Source organism: Neomonachus schauinslandi, chromosome 8 (genome assembly GCF_002201575.2).
Source record: "Neomonachus schauinslandi chromosome 8, ASM220157v2, whole genome shotgun sequence".
NCBI lineage: Eukaryota > Metazoa > Chordata > Mammalia > Carnivora > Phocidae > Neomonachus > Neomonachus schauinslandi.
Genome location: NC_058410.1, coordinates 82,655,495 through 82,675,636, shown reverse-complemented (window position 1 = coordinate 82,675,636; position 20,142 = coordinate 82,655,495). Strand labels below are relative to the sequence as shown.

The 20,142-nt window shown below is 40.7% G+C and overlaps 1 protein-coding gene across 1 annotated transcript in view; it reads left to right on the top strand.

Moving 5' to 3' along the window:
• Window positions 1–20,142, top strand: part of CD109 (CD109 molecule) — a 135,971-nt gene that overhangs the window by 5,886 nt on the left and 109,943 nt on the right. Inside the window, exon 4 of the mRNA XM_044917212.1 lies at window positions 17,422–17,450. Coding sequence (XP_044773147.1) covers window positions 17,422–17,450 — 29 coding nt within the window. The remainder of the gene's footprint in view (window positions 1–17,421; window positions 17,451–20,142) is intronic.

Genomic DNA, 20,142 nt, shown 5'->3' with positions numbered 1-20,142 from the left:
ATCACCACCATCACCACCAACGCCCCCCCACCATCATCACCACCCTCATCACCACCACCACCACCATCACCAGCACCCTCATCCCCTTTATAGTGAATAGAGCTAGGTTCATAGTCTTCTGTTGCATAAAATAGTTAAGTGGACATAATTAACCAAACATGGTAAAAGTTCAGCAGGTAGTAATTACCAGAGGAGAGAAGATGGAGTCACTTTTGAAATCAAATCAGATTTGAAATCAAATCAAACTGCATGTTGGGTGGAGAGTGAGTCTGTCCCCTTATTTCTTCCCTTCTTGGTTTTTATCTTTTCCATTAGTGAGATGTTGCCCTGGAGTTCCATGCCAGATCAAGAAAAAAAGTTTAAGAATGTTTGAATTCAGGGGTCATAAATAAGAACTATCTTCTCTGTGAAGGCATATGGAATGGTTGAATTATTTTTGACGTCCTTGAAATCATTATTTCTACCTTATTCCCCTCCTCTTTCTACAATTTGAAATGTTCATGTGTAAACTTTCAGTGTTTCTCGAGTGAGATTTGCCTCAAATAATAATGAATGCACCCTTTCCCCTCATTCATGAATTCATTGTTGCTGGTTCACATAAACCTGATTTAAGAAAAAAACCTAAACAAAATGTCAGCAGAAGCTGTGGGTGCTCTGCGGGGCATCTTGTGGTGAGGGCCTGATGGTTGGGATGCATTGTTTATTTATTGATCGTGCCAAGCCTGCTTCCATCTTCCCACTGAGGCGTTGGCATGAGATGTACTCTATAAGTGAGTGTGTCTATATCCTTTAATAATTGCTTTTTCTTTTTGCTCTAAAATCTTGGGAGTTAATGGGGTGTTTACTTTTCTATTTTTTAAGAGTTAAAAATTCTTCTTTGTCCTTTACTGTCTTTCTCACATTGATGAGGGGATATTTTATTTTCCATCTTGATCCGGTAAAGGGTGGGAAATCAAGGTTTCTTAAGTTTGAGCTATTAGCTGACAAACTTAAAAAAACATCCAATTCAGTTTGGATGGCTTTCTGGTGGAAACAAAGCTCCTGAATGTACATTTCATGGCTTGTAGATCAAAATCAGTCCCATGGTTTTTATGAGAGTAGATTAATTAGCGTAGTGTGTGGGCAGATCTCCCGGGACAGGTTTTCACAGGCAGCTTTGCCAATAGAACTCAGTCTGAACTTGTAGTTACGTGAGAATTATTTTTAAAGGGTGTGGACTCTTCATTCACATGTCTTTGCTATTGTGCGTGATATATATGTGTATATATATATATATATAGGCCGGAAGATAAAGGACCACAATGTAGTCATGATGTGGTTGAGCTCTGAAGCCAGGCTACCTGATTGTCCTTCCATTAGTGGTTGTGTGGCTGTGGGCAGTCATGATCTCACCAGGCTTCAGTTTTATTATCTGGAGAATAGTGGTTCCTGCCTTATGCGATTACATGGCTGTTGTGTGCATTAAGTGAGGTAACATGTTTAAAGCACTTAACACATAGGAATTTTTCAAGAAAATGGTAGCTGTTATTAGAAAAGAATAGTAACAATCATGACAGAGGCAATTATTAATCATCGGCTGGGGTGATCTTGAACTGGGAACTCTATAAAAGGCACATCACTAGGAGGGGCTGGGAAGGGATTGAGTTTCCTTATAGTGCCAGGGCCTTAATGTACAATACTTCAATAACCTTGTGAGGAAGGCACTATTATCTTCATTTTAGAGATGAAGAAACTGAGGCTAAGAGAGAAAAAAAAAATTTTTTTTCCCAGAGTTAACAACCTAAATTGTGAAGCCTGCATTTGAAGTTGGTTCTGTTGGTTCTGAATTTGAAGGTTGAGACTGGCTGGAAGAGCATGACCTATATTTTGTTAGCCTTATTTTGGGATATTGATGCAATGTTGTATCAGTCATCTTCCTCTAAAATTACTGTCACGTTTGCTTGCAGTGATTTAGTCCTGGGTCTAATGAAATCTGATCTGGATCTGAAGAATCACAGTGCAGTGCTAGCTCTCCACCCAATTTACTTGGAGCTTTATGGAATTTTGGATCTGGACGGGACCTCAGAGATAAGCCAATTCAGTCACCTAATTTATGGCCGAGGAGACTGAGGCCTGGTGTTTGATGATTTGCCCAAGATGAAATCACTTATTGGTAGCCGAGCTGAAAACCGCAAACGTCCCCAAATTTGCAGTCCAGTGCTATTTCCGTTATACTCTAGGAAACTTTCCTAACATATGGAGAACTGTGTGTAAGACCTAGGATATATTTGCAAATGTTGATTTTTCTGATATGGAAGAAAATAAGGCTAACTAAGGAGTTTTAAAATGCTTACCTGCATATTTGTGCAAGTTTCTTATTTCAGCTCAAGGTGGAGTTGCTCTTTATGGACTAATGGTTCTGCATGGGGCGGGGGCGGGGCTAGGAGCCTCATAGTTCTTTCTAACACTAAATCCTGTTGCTGGGTTTCTCACTGTGTGAGTTGTGCTTATTAAAAGCATGGACTCAGGGTGCCTGGCTGGCTCCAGTTGGGGAGCACGTGACTCTTGATCTTGGGGTTATGGGTTCAAGCCCCACATTGGGTGTAGAGATTATCTAAAAGTAAAATCTTAAAAAAAAGGCAGACTTGTGGCCACCCCTTCAAAACATGGGTAAGGTCTAGGAATCTAAATTTTATTTCAAGCAGTCATCACAAGTGATTCTTAGCCACATTAAAATGAGGACGACTACTCTTTAGTATCTCACGAATGGCTCCTGACAAAGTGCTGGAAAGCCTGAGAGTGAGAGTCATGCCTTTGCAAGTCTATGATGATTCATGGTAGCTGAGAGAAGTCCCCTCCCAGACTTCTGTATTTGCTTTCAAGCAGCCCCCAACCCTAAGCATGGGTGTTCATTTTAAGTGATGAAGAATCATATTTTGGGGTTTGATTATGAATCAGTGATTGAGTGAAGCTGAAAGTGAACATACTGATTCTTTAAACTCCAAGTTAAACATGTGCTGCTCCTTTTCTAACAAGGAATGAGTCACTGTCCCAGTGACTCACTGAGGGGTTGTGGTGGAAATAGAAATCAGATCTTGTAAGAATTCGGGGTGGGTTACTGTTTGATCCTTTATGTTGCTAAGAGGGCTTTAGAATGCTGAAACTAGTTGTTTGCCCAATGACATTTCCCCCCATTAATTTATTATTTCTTGATTATTTGTTGTATGTGATTGTGGATGAATGGGGGCGGGTGGGGAATAAGAGGAAGGAAGGATTAGAAGAGGTTCAGAGGTTCCAGAAGGATAACATATAATATTTAAAGTGCAGAAGGCTGAAGAGTTTTTATTTCTTGTTTGTATAAAAAATTCAGTGTGGTTTGTAAATAGCGCTTCTTGTGTGTGACCCTGTGCCTGGTGCTGTTACCTTTTACATGCAGAGCTATACAAATGTCCATTCATACATGTTCCGCTCCTGCTGACATATTTGGCATTTAGTGGGAACAGTAATTTTACATACTAGGGGAGGGAAGGGGGTGCCGGAGGAAAGAGCGGACGGCTGGGAGTGGCAGCCATGGGGGGATAGAGGTTTGTGTGTCTGTTTTCTGAAAAGATGCTACATTCTGCTTGAGATGTAAGTTTGGGGAGACATCCAGATGGTGATGTACAGCAGGTAGTTTTGAAATTGTAGCTAAGGAGAGAGTTTAAGGCATGGTTTTCATAGAGGCAGACAATACTTGAAGTCGGTGGAAATGCATGAGATGTGCAAGAGAGACAAAGCTTATGGAACAAGACTGATGACAGAAGCTTGGAAAAAGGAAAAGAAATCAATGAAATGGACGAACGATGAGCAGCCAGAGACAGGGATAGATTGAAGATGGTGAGATGTTTCAGAAGCCAAGGGAAGAAAGTTACAAGAAGGAAAGTTTGATAGAACTGAGTGTCCCAGAGGGTCAGAGAAGAGAAGATGAAGACAAAGAAAAGGACATTGGTGATCCTTGAGTGAATGGTTTTAAGTTGAATGTTGGGAGCAAAAGCCAAGTTTTAAGGGCGCCTGGGTGGCTCAGTCGTTACGCGTCTGCCTTCGGCTCAGGTCATGATCCCAGGGTCCTGGGATCGAGTCCCATATCGGGCTCCCTGCTCAGCAGGAAGCCTGCTTCTCCCTCTCCCACTACCCCTGCTTGTGTTCCTGCTCTCTCTCTGTCAAATAAATAAATAAAATCTTAAAAAAAAAAAAAAAAGCCAAGTTTTAAGTAATAAATGGGTAATGAGAAAATATAAGAGTGTAGACTACTCTTTACTGAAGTTTGACAGTTGAAAGGAGAGAGGTAGATGTTCTCTTAAAATGCTTAGTAGAGAGGTAAAAGTGGTTGATGCAAAAGGGAGGGGTGGATAATTCATGGATAAGAAGTAGTGGGATCAGGATTAGGAACACAGGTAAGTGGATTAATCCTTAAAAAAAACAAAAACAAAAACCTTGTACCTTTTGTTTTGATGCAAGAAAGAAATTGAAGAGAATGAATAAAGAAAGAAATATTTTGGGGCACCCGGGTGGCTCAGTTGTTGAGTGTCTGCCTTCGGCTTGGGTCATGATCCCAGGGTCCTGGGATCGAGCCCCGCGTCGGGCTCCCTGCTCCTCGGGAAGCCTGCTTCTCCCTCTCCCACTCCCCCTGCTTGTGTTCCCTCTCTCACTGTGTCTCTCTCTGTCAAATAAATAAAATCTTTAAAAAAAAAAAGAAAGAAATATTTTGAGGTATGAACTTGAGAAGGAGAATAAAATTAGAATACGGTTTTAGGAAAACTTTGCAATAGTTATTTACCTGCCTCTAAATTATACACATCTGATATCTCTTCATAGGGAGTGGGGATATACATTACAAGTAGTGGCCCATTGGAGAGAGAAATACAGAATTGGAGATACTCCCTGGTGGTGTCCAAATGGGTCCCTGCTGGATTGTGGGATGTTGGAATGCAAGGGCGGATACTTGTATTGGTATCAAGGGAAGGAACACAAGAGAATAGAGAAGAGAAAGGGGTATTTATGGTGGTAGTATGCTTCACTTGAAGCTTGAAGGGATCGGGTAGTTATTTTATTATTGCCATGGGATTGTCAGTGTGAGTAAGAAGTGGAATTGTAATTTATTATCTCTTGGTCTGGGCTAAGGTGATCATCAGACCAATGGTGCAATGACAAAACTTGAGGAGAAGGAAATTATAGTGGGTTCTGGTCTTGCTCTGTCTGTTCTGTTCTTCATTTCTCTTAGGAAAATTCCACAACTTGACTTTCTTCCCTCGCAAGGGTGAGGGTGAAATTGGCCAAAGAAAATTTGGTGGCAGGAGTTGGGTGGGGAGTAGTGGGCAGGTCCTTGGGTCTTTAGTTTTGAAGAAATGACTCATGAATTAATCTAAAAACCAGAATGGTAAAGAGCTTAGAAATACATTCTCTTAGGAGTACTTGGTAGCTTCCTTTTGGCAGGGCAATGTTGGGAATTTACATTTATGAAAATGTAGCTGGCAGAAATGATTTAGTATTATAAATTTAAATTTCGCTGAAATCTTGTTAAATCTCAGAAATATAGTTGAGACAGGGCATGACTATTTTGAGAATTCCAAATATTTATTAGGCATCAAATTGTATATGGCACAGTATTGGGTGGCATAAATGTTTGGCTCCTCACGGGGATGCAAAGTAGGTTTCATTTCATGTGCCATCTCAAGTTGATGGTAGAGGCTGCTTGGAGTGCCATGTTGATGGTGTCAAGGAAGTCTGGGTTCACTGGAATAGAGAGTAGATGGATTAGCTGTGTCTGCCATGGGCATGGAAATGGGGAGTGTGGTATGAATGCTGTAAAGGAGGCTGTTGGGTTGAAGAGGGATGGACTTCTACAGGGCTACATGGGGCTTGAGGTAATCACAACATGGATGAGAGAGAAAAGGTAGAAGAGTGGGTGTGTTCAAATACTACCATGAGAGTGCACTAAGCTACAGAGGAGGGACAGGGAGGGAACATGAGATTTTGTTTGGACTAATATTTTGGAAGTAATAGCCAGGTCTGTTCTGTACATTTTGGGAGGCACAGTGAGTTAGACTGGGGGCTCTAGAACCACATTGGAATCGAACCCTTAGCACTACCTCTTACTACCTAAGTGGCCTTGGGCAAGTCACTTCATTTCATCTAATCTCAGTTTCTTCCTTTGTATGATGGCAATAATGATAGTACCTATCTTAGGGCATTGTTGTGAGTATTAAATGAGACAGTACTTCAGAGCTGTGCTGTGTAATATGGTAGCGATGAGCCACCTGGGTTTTTTTTTTTTTTTAAAGATTTTATTTATTTATTCATGAGAGACAGAGAGAGACAGAGGCAGAGGGAGAAGCAGGCTCCCCGCGGAGCAGGGAGCCCGATGTGGGACTCGATCCCAGGACCCTGGGATCGTGACCTGAGCCGAAGGCAGACGCTTAACCGACTGAGCCACCCAGGCGTCCCAACACCTGGGGGTTTTGAGTGCTTGTTATGAGGCTTGTACACATTGAGATGGGCTGCAAGTAAAAAATACACAATGGATTTTGAATACTTAATACCAAAAAATGCAACAACACTGAATCTTTTTTAAGCTGATAAATTTTTAATATTGATTACATCTTCAAGGGTAATATTTTGGGTATATTGGGTTCAATAAAATATGTTATTAAAATTAATTTTAGGGGCGCCTGGGTGGCTCAGTTGTTAAGCGTCTGCCTTTGGCTCAGGTCATGATCTCAGGGTCCTGGGATCAAGCCCTGCATCAGGCTCCCTGCTCAGCGGGAAGCCTGCTTCTCCCTCTCCCACTCCCCCTGCTTGTGTTCCCTCTCTTGCTGTGTATCTCTCTGTCAAATAAATAAATAAAATCTTTAAAAAAAAATTAATTTTATCCATTTCTTTCCTTTTTTTTTTTTAGTGCACTGCTTTAGAACACTTATCATTATGTCTAGCACATGGTAAGCACTGGAGAATATCAGCTGTGTCGTACGTAGCATCTCCTAGCATTCCATGTTATTATTATTATTATTTTTTAAAGATTTTATTTATTTATTTGACAGAGAGAGACATAGTGAGAGCAGAAACACAAGCAGGGGGAGTAGGAGAGGGAGAAGCAGGCTTCCCGCCGAGCAGGGAGCCTGATGTGGGACTCAATCCAGGGACCCTGGGATCATGACCTGAGCCGAAGGCAGACGCTTAACGACTGAGCCACCCAGGCGTCCCCATGTTATTATTGATGCCGCCCTTGTGAGCACCAGCTGTGGCATCAGGCGAGGTCTCTGTTAATGGCAGTTTGACTGTGACTCAAGCAGGCCTTCAACCTTATTCCTTATCCCTTGAGAAGGGAGGAGATCTCTCTAAAAAGAGCACCATACCATAGGGGACAGTAAACTTTTCCTATAGAAGGCCAGATGGTAAACATGGTAGGTCTGCTGCCTTATGGTTTTGTTGTGCATAGTAAATGAGTGTGCTCATGGAACTTTATGGACCCTGAATTTGGAATTCATATAATATTTCATGTGTCATGAAATATTTATTCTTTTTCTTTTCCCGGCTGTATAAAAATGCAAAACCATTTTTAGTTCACGAACTGTAGGAAAGTAGGTGTGGGCCCTCTTTGGCCCGTGGGCTGTAAATTGCCAGCCCTGCCATCATGAATGCTTGGACATTCAGTAGCCCAGGGCCTTGTTTGACTCTTGGTTTTTCATATGTATTGAACCTAACATTTAGTTTATACTTTACCATTGTATTTATTTTACTTTTAGTAGATTTTTTTTGACCTGTTGATGCTCAGTGGTCTGAATGGAACAAAACGTTATTTATGAAACTCCTGTTTATTGAGGTGTTTGTAAATAAGGAGAGGCAGGAGAGAAAAACAATTAAAGGAGCGTGTAAGGGACCAAAGGAGATATTTTTGCTTTGTTTTACTCAAAATGCTTGTCTTTTTGTATAGATTGAATGCACTAGAGAGTTACTTAGCTTTAAAGTGACATTAAACTGAAGCAGAAACATATTTTAAGGTTTTGTCTTCCACAGATTCTCACTTTGTCTCTCTGTGATCAAAGAACATGCTGAATAATACGAGAATATTTAGTAACTTGGTAAGGAAGTCCAAGTTTTCAGCTAAGAAAGTGATACACTTAAGTTTATATTACTGAATAGCAGAGAGCTACCAAAAATACTTAAGCAGTAAATACTAAGTCAGGGATATAAATATATAATTGTGTGTATATATATTTGCATATATATTTATATACATACATGCATATACATATATATATATTTATATGCATATAGTGGAAAAGCTGTTTTTTTTGTTCCCATAGAGAATATTTCTGGATCTGTTGGATTTGTAGTCACACATCACTCCTTCCCTCAGCAGTTCTCCACAGAGCTATTTTGTGAGCACAGATGTTAGAGGAGGCAGCATACGGCATTATAGAGTGTTTAAAAAGCTAAGGGAAGGTTAGTTTTTGTGTATGCTTATTACGCAACTTAAAAATAGCTTGACTCTATTTGTAAATCAAACGGCCAGCTCTCCGGTTTGTGCCAAGTGTGAAGCCTTAAAACAAGGTTTCTTTTGAGTGGCTTCGGCAGCGTTGGGAAGGAGAAAGCATCTGAAAGGGTTCTAAGATTGGCTTTCTGTGGTTACACACAAAAATGACTTGAGTTTTACAGACTTATCTACAGTAATGTTGAGAAGGACTTTTCGTCCCAGAGCAAATCTTTAGTCCGTCATTTAAAGAAGTGCCAGTTAGTGAGTGTTTCCAGAGGTGGTGCCTGTTGCCCGTGTCTGAGTGGACCCTTGCTCAGAGGGAGCAGAAATGGTCACAAATGCTGTCTATTTAATCTTCAGCATAGCAACAGCACAGAAAGAGATTACTATTCCTCATCTACATTCCCACCACTCTGCTCCCAGTTTTAGGTTTTGGCTGTGTAAATTATTGCTAGAATGTTAGGACTTTCACATAAGGCTGAGTAAGTGCCTAAGACATTCCAAGCTGCGTTTGTAAATTTGGAGAAAACACAAGTTGAAAAAAATGTCAAGTACGTAAAGTTGACCTTTTAATAACGATACATGAGACCAGTGAGTGGGCTTTAAATTGGATTTCTCTACACATCCTTCAAGCCACTCCCGGAATCTAGCAAGAATTATGGGTGGGTGGGACATCTCTGCCCCAGCGCTCCCGCTTTTGGGAACAGCTTCTGTTTCTGGCTCTGTTTTTCCTCGGTCTGTGAACAGACACCGTCGTGTGTCAGAGTAGCGAGAGCCAGGCATGCGGTCAACCTCCTCTTCCAGTTTTTCTCTAACGAGAAAACCCCTCGAAGGTTTGACCCAAAAGAGCTACATTAAAAAAAAAAAGTTCTATGAAATGGGATTTCCTGCAGTTCAGATCTGGGTAGCTGGTCTTGAGTTGCTGAAATGCTTGCCCTCCGATTAATTAACCTACTGCATTTATTTGGATTGTAGATTCACAGCTGTTTTTTTTTTTTTCAACTTTCTCCTGTTTAGTGTCTCTTAGATAAAAATAAATACCCCCGCCCCAGCCCCCCTGCCCCAACACACACACACACCACACAGACCACACAGACCACACACACACACACACACACACACACACACACACACACACACAGAGTCTTTGTAAATTTGCCAGTGATGGGAGATAGACTATGTGTCAGGCCATGATGGAAAGGAAGCACATTGTTTCCTCCAAGTCACTGGGCTGACAAAATGGGTCAACCCCATGATTTATCCTAAAGTAATGAAAGATAAATACCTCTCCGTAATTGAGGGTACTGGTTTGGTGGGGCTCCGCTTTCTGCGGTTTAATTTTGTCCATTTTCTCCTAGTGTGGGATATTGTGGTGGATGCTGTGCTGTACCACCCAGGTAGAGCCCTTCAGAGAAGAAGGACAGGTTCCCTCCAGCTCCTGGGAGTGCTTCGCAGACCACTCTCACAGCCAGCCCCCTTTGGGGATTGCATCTGCTAAAGAGAACCGCCTTGCCCGAGGGGCACCCCTCCTTGGGTGAAGGTCCAGCCCCGTCCCCCTGGTTCAGAGCAGTTCTCAAAGATCTTGGCTGCTTCGAGCGTCTCTTATGGACACGTCTGGAGCCTGCTTTGCAGCTCTGCCCCCGCCCCCCCCCAGGCCTGTCTCCTTCCTTTTCCTTCCCTACTCCAGGTGCTGATCACAGGAGCACTCCCCACAAAACCCCTGGCTTCCCTGGCGTCCCAGCTATAGACATAATATGGTTATTTTTAAGGATTTTTCAGATCTTGAAATTAACTTTAAATGTGTCAAAACTGTAGTATGAAGAAGCGATAAGAGAATTGGGAAATTTTCGAGTTTTATATCCTTTTCAGAAGTTTTTGTATAAGGCGAATTGTTTTAAAATTAGTTCTGCTATTGCAGCGCTTATAGCAGAACTCTGAAGGTTGGGAGAAACATGGATAAAGAAGAATCCCTAGGTTCTCTGATGACTAGCATAGAGCTGAGGAGAGGAGTCCTGAGATAAGTTGTGAACCTCTGTGACGGAGTGGTGATAACATGCACAAAGAGGCTCTCTAGGCTGGGGGAACTTATGCAATAAGCAAGGGTATGTAGGGGAAACGTGCAGAGGTACAGCTGCTGTTCTTGTGCTGAGAGGCAGCATGGAGTGGCAGTTTACAGCTCAGACCCAAGAGCCGGGGTGCCTGGGTTAGAATCTTGGCTCTGTTACTTCTTTTCTGTGTGTGACCTTGGGCAGGTCACTTAATGTCTCTGTGACTCAGGGTTCTCATTTGTAAAATAAGGAAAGTAATACTTAATAGGATTGTGATGTGGATTAGATCAGTTAATATATGTAATGCTTTTATAACACTATAAATAGTATGTATTATTATTTTATTCACCAAATTTAAAAATTGTAGGCAATCAGATCTAGTTGATTGTTTTATTGCTTCTAAGCAGAAATGTGAGTCTTCCATCCTCTAGACTAACATTATCCAATGGAAGTATGGTTCTACCACATATGTCCACATATGTAATAAGACATTTTCCGGTAACCAAAATAAAAAAGTAAAAAATAGGGGCACCTGGGTGCTCAGTTGGTTAAGCATCGATTCTTGGTTTTGGCTCAGGTCAGTATGATCTCAGGGTCCCGAGATTGAGCCACACGATGAGCTCTGTGCTCAGCATGGAGTCGGCTTGTCCCTCTCCCTGTGCAGACCTCCCCCCACCCCCGCCCCACGCTTGCTTGAGTGCTCTCTCTCTCTCTGTCTGTCTGGCATAAATAAATAAAATCTTTGAAAAAAAAATGGGGGTGCCTGGCTGGCTCAGTCAGTGGATCATGTGACTCTTGATCTTGGGGTTGTGGGTTTAAGCCCCATGTTGGGTGTAGAGATTACTTAAAAATAAAATCTTTCAAAAAAGGTAAGGAAAATCTGGATAAAATTAATTTTAATAATATACTTAATTTAATCCAATAATTCGTAAATATTACCAGTTCAACATGTACTCACTATAAAATTATTGCTGAGATAGTTCACATTCTTTTTGCTTTTTTAAGTCTTAGAAATATGGGGTGTATTTTGCATTTGTAGCACATTTCAGTTGCTCATTTCTTTTTTTTTTTTTTTAAAGATTTTATTTATTTATTTGACAGAGTGAGAGACAGCGAGAGAGGGAACACAAGCAGTGGGGGAGTGGGAGAGGGAGAAGCAGGCTTCCCGCCGAGCAGGGAGCCCGATGCGGGGCTCAATCCCAGGACCTTGGGATCATGACCCGAGCCGAAGGCAGACGCTTAACGACTGAGCCACCCAGGCACCCCAAGTTGCTCATTTCAACAGCCGCTGTGGCTAGAGGTTATTGTGCTGCACTGTGCACCTTTAGAGGTTTGCTAGTTAATCTGTTTATTTCAAGAGTGTTCTAGGGCGCCTGGGTGGCTCAGTTGGTTGAGCGGCTGCCTTCAGCTCAGGTCATGATCCTGGAGTCCCGGGATCGAGTCCCACATCAGGCTCCCTGCTCAGCGGGGAGTCTGCTTCTCCTTCTGACCCTCCCCCCTCTCATGTGCTCTCTCTCTCTCTCATTCTCTCTCTCAAATAAATAAATAAAATCTTTAAAAAAAAAAAGTGTTTGGGGCGCCTGGGTGGCTCAGTTGGTTAGGCGACTGCCTTCGGCTCAGGTCATGATCCTGGAGTCCCGGGATCGAGTCCCGCATCGGGCTCCCTGCTCGGCAGGGAGTCTGCTTCTCCCTCTGACCCTCCTCCTCTCATGCTCTCTGTCTCTCATTCTCTCTGTCTCAAAAAAAAAAAAAAAAAATTTAAAAAAAAAAAAAAAAAAAAAAAAAAAAAAAAAAAAAAAGTGTTCTAGTCATCCGTTTCTGTGGGTGAACCACCCCCAAACCTAGCGGTTTAAAACAACAATAGTTCATTATTTCTCACAAGTCTCACTCACCCAGTTTGTACACACAAGATTAATGATTATTGCTTGAATCAGTTATTACCATGATAGTTGTGAAATTTCCTAATTCCATGATTCCTTCTATATTTACTAGTTGGAATTCTATGGTAAAGAAGAACTTTTTCTTCTCCCTCATTTAGTCATCTGTTTAATTATAGAGCAGCATAATCTTTTATTTATATTATTTATATATAACATAATATATAAATATGTATATTATATCATATATATTATGTATATAAATATATTATAAACATATATAATGGAATGATCAGACGATTTGAACATTCAAATAAAGGCTTTTTTTTTTTTTTTTTTTGCAAATTTCCCATATTATCCCTGTCCTCATACATGTCCAGCCTCCCCTGTTATCAACATCACTAACCAGAATGGTACCTTTTTTCTTTTTAGCAAGAATGAACACATCATGATCAACCAAGGTCCATCGTTTTCACTAGGGTTCACTCTTGGTGTTGTATATTCCATGGGTTTTGGCAAATGTATAACGACATATAACCATTATTATAATACCGTACAGAGTATTTTCACTACCCTGAAAACCCTCTGTTCTCTGCCTATTCATCTCACCATGCCACCTCGCAGCAACCTGATCTTTTTATCGTATCCATAGTTTCGCTTTTTTTTCCAGAATGTCATTTATTTGGAATCATGCAGTATGTAGCCTTTTCAGACTGGCTTCTTTCACTTCGCAATATACATTTAAGGTTCCTCTGTGTGTCTTTTCATGGCTTGATAGCTCATTTCTTCTGATTAGAGCTGAATAATATTCCATTGTCTAGATGTATCACAGTTTATTTATTCATTCACTGACTGAAGGAAACTTGGTTGCTTCCAAGCTTTGGCAATTATGAATAAAGCTGCTGTAAATATCTGCGTGCAGATTTTTGTGTGGTCATAAATTTTCAGCTCTTTTGAGTAAGTACCAAGAAGTGTAATTGCTGGATTGTATGGTAAGATCATGTTTAGTTTTTTTTTTTTAAATTTTTTATTGTTATCATGTTTAGTTTTTTAAGAAATTGCTAAACTGTCTTCCCAAGTGGCTGTACCATTTTGCATTGCATACCAGCAGTATGTGAGAGTTCTTATTGCTCCACATCCTGGCCAGCATTTGATGTTGTCAGTGGCTGATACCAGTGTCTTGGTATCTTATTGTTTAATCTGCATTTCCCTATGATGTGGAGCATCTTTTATTATGCTTATTTGCCGTCTGTGTATCCTTTGCCGAGTTGTTTGTTAATGACTTTGGCCCATTTTTTAGTAAGTTATTTTCTTGTTGAGTTTTAAGAGTTCTTTGTAGATTTTGGACTATAGTCCTCTATCAGATGTGTCTTTTGCAAATATTTTTTCCCAATTTGTGGCTTTTCTTCTCATTCTCTTGACATTGTTTTTGCATAGCAGAAGTTTTTAATTTTGACGAAGTCCAGCTATGAATTCTTTTTTTAAAAGATTTTATTTATTTATTTGAGAGAGAGAGAGAGCATGAGTGGGGGGGGGAAGGAAGAAGCAGGACACCCCCACCCTCCCCTCCACTGAGCAGGGAGCCTGACATGGGACTTAATCCCAGGTCCTGAGCTGAAGGCAGATGCTTAACTGACTGAGCCACCTAGGTGCCCCTGAATTATTTCTTTAATGGATTGTATCTTAAAAAGACCAAGGTCATCTAGGTTTTCTCCTATGTTATATTCTAGGAGTTTTATAGTTTTGCATTTTATATTTAAGTCTATGATCCATTTTGAGTCAGTGTTTCTGAAGGGGGTGAGGTCTGTGTCTAGATTCACTTTTTTGCATGTGGATGTCCATTGTTCCAGCATTATTTGTTGAAGAGACTATCTTTGTTCCATTGCATTGCTTTTGCTCATTTGCCAAAGATCATTCGACCATATTAGTAAGGGTCCATTTCTGGGCTCTCTCTTCTGTTCCATTGATCAGTTTGTCTATTCTTTTGCCAGTACCACATTGCCTTGATTACTGTAGCTTTGCAGTAAGTCTTGGAGTTGGTAGCACCGGTCTTCCAGCTTTGTTCTCCTTCAGTATTGTGATGGTTATTCTGGGTCTTTTGCCTCTCCATATAAACTTTAGAATCAGTTTGTTGATGTTCATAAAATAACTTTCTGGGATTTTTATTAGGATTGCATTGATCAAGTTGGGAAGAACTGATGTCTTGACACTATTGAGTCTTTCTATCCATGAACATTGAATATCTCTTCATTTATTTAATCCTTCCTTGATTTCATTTATCAGAGTTTTGTAGTTTCTTCATATAGATCTTGTACACATTTCATTAGATTTATACCTAAGTATTTTTTGGGGCGGGAGGATGCTAATGTAAATGGTATTGTTTTTTTAAATTCCGTATATTCATTGTTGGTATATTTTTAATTGAGAACACACTCTCTTCACATATGTTGAGGTACGTGTTAAGATCATAGAGCTGCTCTATGGAGGATATTTTCAATTCTTTCATCTACTCCCCCATACTGAGCTATTTAAATGTTTCAGTCCAGATATTTTACAGGGTTTGTCTTTTTGCCTGGAGAGTACTATGACTCCCTTCAACAAATATTTTTACAACACAGAACTTGTCAAGTAAATTGTCTGTATTTATGGTTCTTTTGAAGGTTTCACGAAGTTTCGTTGCTGCAATATCATAGGGCTTCTCAAATTTCACTTCAGTTCAGTATAGAATACGCCTACCCCATTAAAAAGAAGAACTTAATGGGGAGCAGTTTCTTCCCACAAGTTAAGATATTACCAGAGCATGATTACAATATTTCAAAGTTAAATCTTGTGCAAATTAAACCCATCTCATATCAGTATTTTACTAAACCAAAAAGATTCAGGACAAATGCTACATCAGGATGCTGGGATAGCAGCATAACCTGGGATGATCCTGGCCAGGACTCACTCTGTGTAAAAGACCTTTCAGGATCTGGTCCAGCCTCATCTCTACAGTCCTCTTCCTGCCCGCTCTTTGCTTCTGTAGACTCATGCTGAGCTCCACTCTTTTGCATTTCCTGCTGCTCTGCGTAGAAACTCTTCCCTTACTTTTTCATCTGGCTAATTTTTCCTTATTCTATAGTCCTAGACTTCTGGCATCGTTTTCTCTAGGAGCCTTCTCCTGATCCCTGTGAGCTGGGCTCTGCCCTGTTCTTATTGCAGCCCTTTCATGTTGCACTGTTTTTGTTCAGGTGTTTCTCTTTCTTCACCTTTTCAAGACACTTTTTGTCTAATGTCCTATTATTTAAGAGTCCTCCTCTTTGCTTCCTATGGTGACAGTTATTGGATAAACTAATCTGTGCTAGGTGATAAGAGATTTTGATGAATTGCTTATCTGCTGCTGAAAACATATTTGTATTTCACTGAGGCCCACTGGGGCAGTGGTCTTCAGGTGGGTGTGCACACATTGGGTATTGTGCAAGACCATTTGTAAGGGTGTAGGCAGAAAACGTACTAGCTTTTATTTCTATTATTTTCTTGAGCAAAACTAAGAAATTAAGTTTTTTTTTTAAAGATTTTATTTATTTATTTGACAGAGAGAGCGAGAGAGGGAACACAAGCAGGGGGAGTGGGAGAGGGAGAAGCAGGCTCCCCGCTGAGCAGGGAGCCCGATGCGGGGCTCGATCCCAGGACCCTGGGATCACTACCTGAGCTGAAGGCAGACGCTCAACGACTGAGCCACCCAGGAGCCCCAAGGTTTTCTAATATTTAATATTTTGGTTGAGAAAAGTGCATGTATATGACTTTATAATCTAATGTGACATTGGTGATGTGTTCTGATTGACTGAGTGCTCCATTATAAAAATTGGAAGACCCTGCTGTAGAGGGTCATCCAATCCAAGACATCCCCAGCGGGTATCTCTTCCAAGTTTTCTGGCGCTACAATGATTTACATTTATCAAGTGTTTCCTACGTGCCAGACACTGCTCTGTACGTACACTTTCTAGGTATCAACATACTTATTCTTCATGACCACCTTATGAGATTGGTACTATTATTAACATGCTCATTTTATGGATGAAAAAATCGAACCCCGATAATCAAGTAACTTTTTCAAGGATGGGGCTAGTACATGGTTGATTGAGTATAGAACTGGTGGAGTCTAATTCCAGAGGCCACTTGCTTACCCCCTGCTCTGTATTGTGCTCTGCTCTGGTGTCGGTCTGTTCCTGTAGGATAGACACATGTGGCTTCCAGGAGGACCAGGACCATGTCTGTCTTGCTCATTGTGGTAAATACTTTTTAAATATTCGCAAGTATTTCTTAAATGAAGGAACTGTGAGGGTCCCTCCTCACCTCTGAATTCATGTCACTTAAATGGGAACTTTGGATAAGTACTTTTATTTTTATTTTATTTTATTTTTTTATTTTAATTTTTAACTTGAAATATTTTTTCCCTTGAAGTGATTAGATTGGATGAGAAATTGGCATGAGTTAAGTTAGCAGTCCTATGTTTAGAAACTGTACATGAAAAGAAGTCTGCATGACTCGAATACCAGTGAGTCATTTAGGAGTCCCAGCTCACCCCTGATGTGACTAAGCCTTCCTTTTCTTCCTTTATCATGAGGGTCTGAGAACATAAGAAATAAACCTCAGCTTCTTTCTCAACACAGATTGAAGTGCCCCTCCAATGTGTAGAACCTTAAAGCAGCAACAGTGACAACAAAAATGATAATGGAAAAGAGCAGCAGAACTTAAACTGGTTTTTTTGGGGGGGGATTCACCCACTGATGGCTTTTCAAGTCTGGCTCAACTTTCCTTAATTCTTTGGCACGAGGTTGTGTAGTAATCTCTCAGGTGTTCTGGGCTTTAATAAAATTGTTTTGTTTTGACCAAGTAAGTTTGTGATTCCGTAAGCTTATGATTCCTTCTACAACTGAAAGAGTATTAGGAGAGTCTTCAGAGTTGTGTATTATATCATCATATTCAAATTATGACTCTATTTTCTTCCCTGTTTTGCTTTTAGGCTCTTTCAAGACACTTATTCTTCCATCAGTAAGTATCCATTTAAAAAATTTGGTTTCAGAAATATACATTGCATTGATCAGTGAAACAATTTAACATTTTGTTGGCCTTTATATCAGTTTGCATTCCTTGTGAGTTTGGCTTGAGTTCAGTTCCACCTTTAAATTAAGAATACTGTTACTTCAGGGAGATTGGTTATCAGCCTCTTCAAAGTCATGGCAGAGATTTTCCTCTTGTAAAATAGGGAACTTCACTGAGGGAAACTGGCCTGGACTGTTGCCACAGACACCTGCATCTGCCTTAAAGAACCTTAGAGTTTAGAGGGTGTAATGAACACTCTGTCCTTCAGTTTCTCCGTCCGGGAAGAGTGGAGTGCCCCGCTGAGCCATATTGAAGGCTGAGGCATTGGTGATACTGATTGTGTCTTTGTTTAAACTTTTTTTTTTTTGATTCATAATTTAATTTCTTGCATGACTTCTATTTTAAATATTAAAATATTATTTATCTTGATTACTGAATTTTTTTGTCTCCTCCTTGAGTTTTGCACCTGAGGCCAGGGCCTCACCCACCTCACCCTTGTCCCAGCCCTGGAAAAGGGGATAAAGAAACTGCCTCTGTTTCACAGGGGTACCTCAGAGGTGAAGATGTGAAAGAGCTGTAAAATTTGCTATAGAAGTGGAAAGGGGTTATTATTTTGTTGAGAAAGTCATAAAACCTGATGATTACATGCTGTTTGTGAACTGATCCTACTTGTCATAGCTTTGATTTGGAAGTTTGTACTTTTATTACTGTGTTTTGTTTTGGAGCTTCACACTTTGAATATACAATAGAGAACAGTGACCACGGCATCCAACAAGAGATGCCATTTGGTATACTTTTCTGAGAATAGATGAGTGATGACTTTGTTAAAAAAAACAAAACTCAGCCTAGTAAATTTGAAGATCTAATTGGCTTTATTAAGCAGTCGGACAGGATCCCATCTAGCAAGTAGAGGGGAGCTCTAGTTGTACAATGTGGAAGATTTTTGTAGGAAGGAGGGTGGGGCAAGGAAGTTATTAGCGAAAGAAAAGAAAGAATTGTTCCAGGCAAGGTCACCTTCCCTTAGGGGGAAGGGCATGGGGACTTATCCTGCAGATTACCTCATCTTCCTTTGGCGGTGGGGTGGGGATGGAGAGGGCCCATGTGACAGATAACCTCATTGGTGCTTATCAGAAAGTTCCAGATTGATTGGCCTAAAAGTAAACTCCTGGAGAGGTTGAAACTGCAATTAAGTCTTGGTTTCCTCTTCTGGGAGCGAACTAGTCCACCTTGGGCCTGTGGTTTTCTTTTGAACAACTTTAGCCCTGACACTTTACATACTTAATGTAGGATCAGCATTACCTGATGAGCCAGGGTTCCCCATTTCCTCCATTACTTATTGAAGGTTATTTATGAAATGTATTCAGAAACCACATTCCTTTTTCCGGGGGGTGGGGGTGGGTCGTTCCTAGAGAATACAGTGCTCCCAAACAGTAGTTTATAAAAATTACTTATATCCCATAGCTATTGTTTCTTACCTATTATGTTTGTGCCTTTCTTACTAAGAAATATAACTGCTGGGGCGCCTGGGTGGCTCAGTTGGTTAAGCGACTGCCTTCGGCTGATCCTGGAGTCCCTGGATCGAGTCCCGCATCGGGCTCCCTGCTCGGCAGGGAGTCTGCTTCTCCCTCTGGCCCTCTCTCTGTGCTCTCTCTCAAATAAATAAATAAAAATCTTTAAAAAAAAAAAGAAATATAACTGCTTTTCTACTGTTAAATAGAAAGTAGGGAAAAAGAGGCAAAGCAGGTGGAAAGGGGGGGAACCCCATCTCAGTGATAATAAAACATTGCGTTGCATTCATGTACGCTTAAACATTAGATGTTGGCCATGTGCTGTTGAAGGAATATTCCGATGAGAAGATTAAAATAAATCCTGTGTAATACAATTGTCCTACAGCAGAAAGGGGTGGGATTTAAGTCCATGAACCACAGTTTTTTTATTTTTTAAAAATAATTAATTTATTTGAGAGAGAGCGAGAGAGCACGAGGGTGGGGAGGAGCAGAGGGAGAGGCACACTCCTTGCTGAGCAGGGAGCCAGGCGTGGGGCTCCATCCCAGGACCCTGAGATTATGACCTGAGCCAAGGCAGACACTTAACCCGACTGAGACACCCAGGCACCCCCAGGAACCACAGTTTAAAATACAACTGCCTGGTTTCATCAGAGAAGCCTGCAGGTGCACGGGCTGGAAGTGTAGAAAGGCTGAGCAGAGAGGGCATCAGGCGGGACGAGGGCACCTGGGCTTGTTCCAGTAATGTCAGTTTATTATAAACTGTACTCGTCTAAACTATCATTAAGCTGGAATTCGGCTGCTCTGATTCTTTTAAGTCTTACCTATGTGAAATAAGAACTCCAGCATCCTGTATTTGTCTTTAATATTAATGCCATTTCTCTTGTTGTAGATATAGCACTTACCTATTGAGAGCTTTACTAGAGATTATATTTAGGGCTATATCCCTTTTCTAGTAAAACAGAAATTTAAAGGCTTAGTCATGAAGTATCTGGGAAAATGTGATCATGCTTGGCAAAAATAAAGTGCTGTATTGTTATGAGTTTTCAGTTAAAATAGACCCAGCTTTTGGAGTGTGCCCTTGTATTCTGGTGTTTGTAAATGTAATATTTTAAATTGTTTTTTAAGGTTCTCAT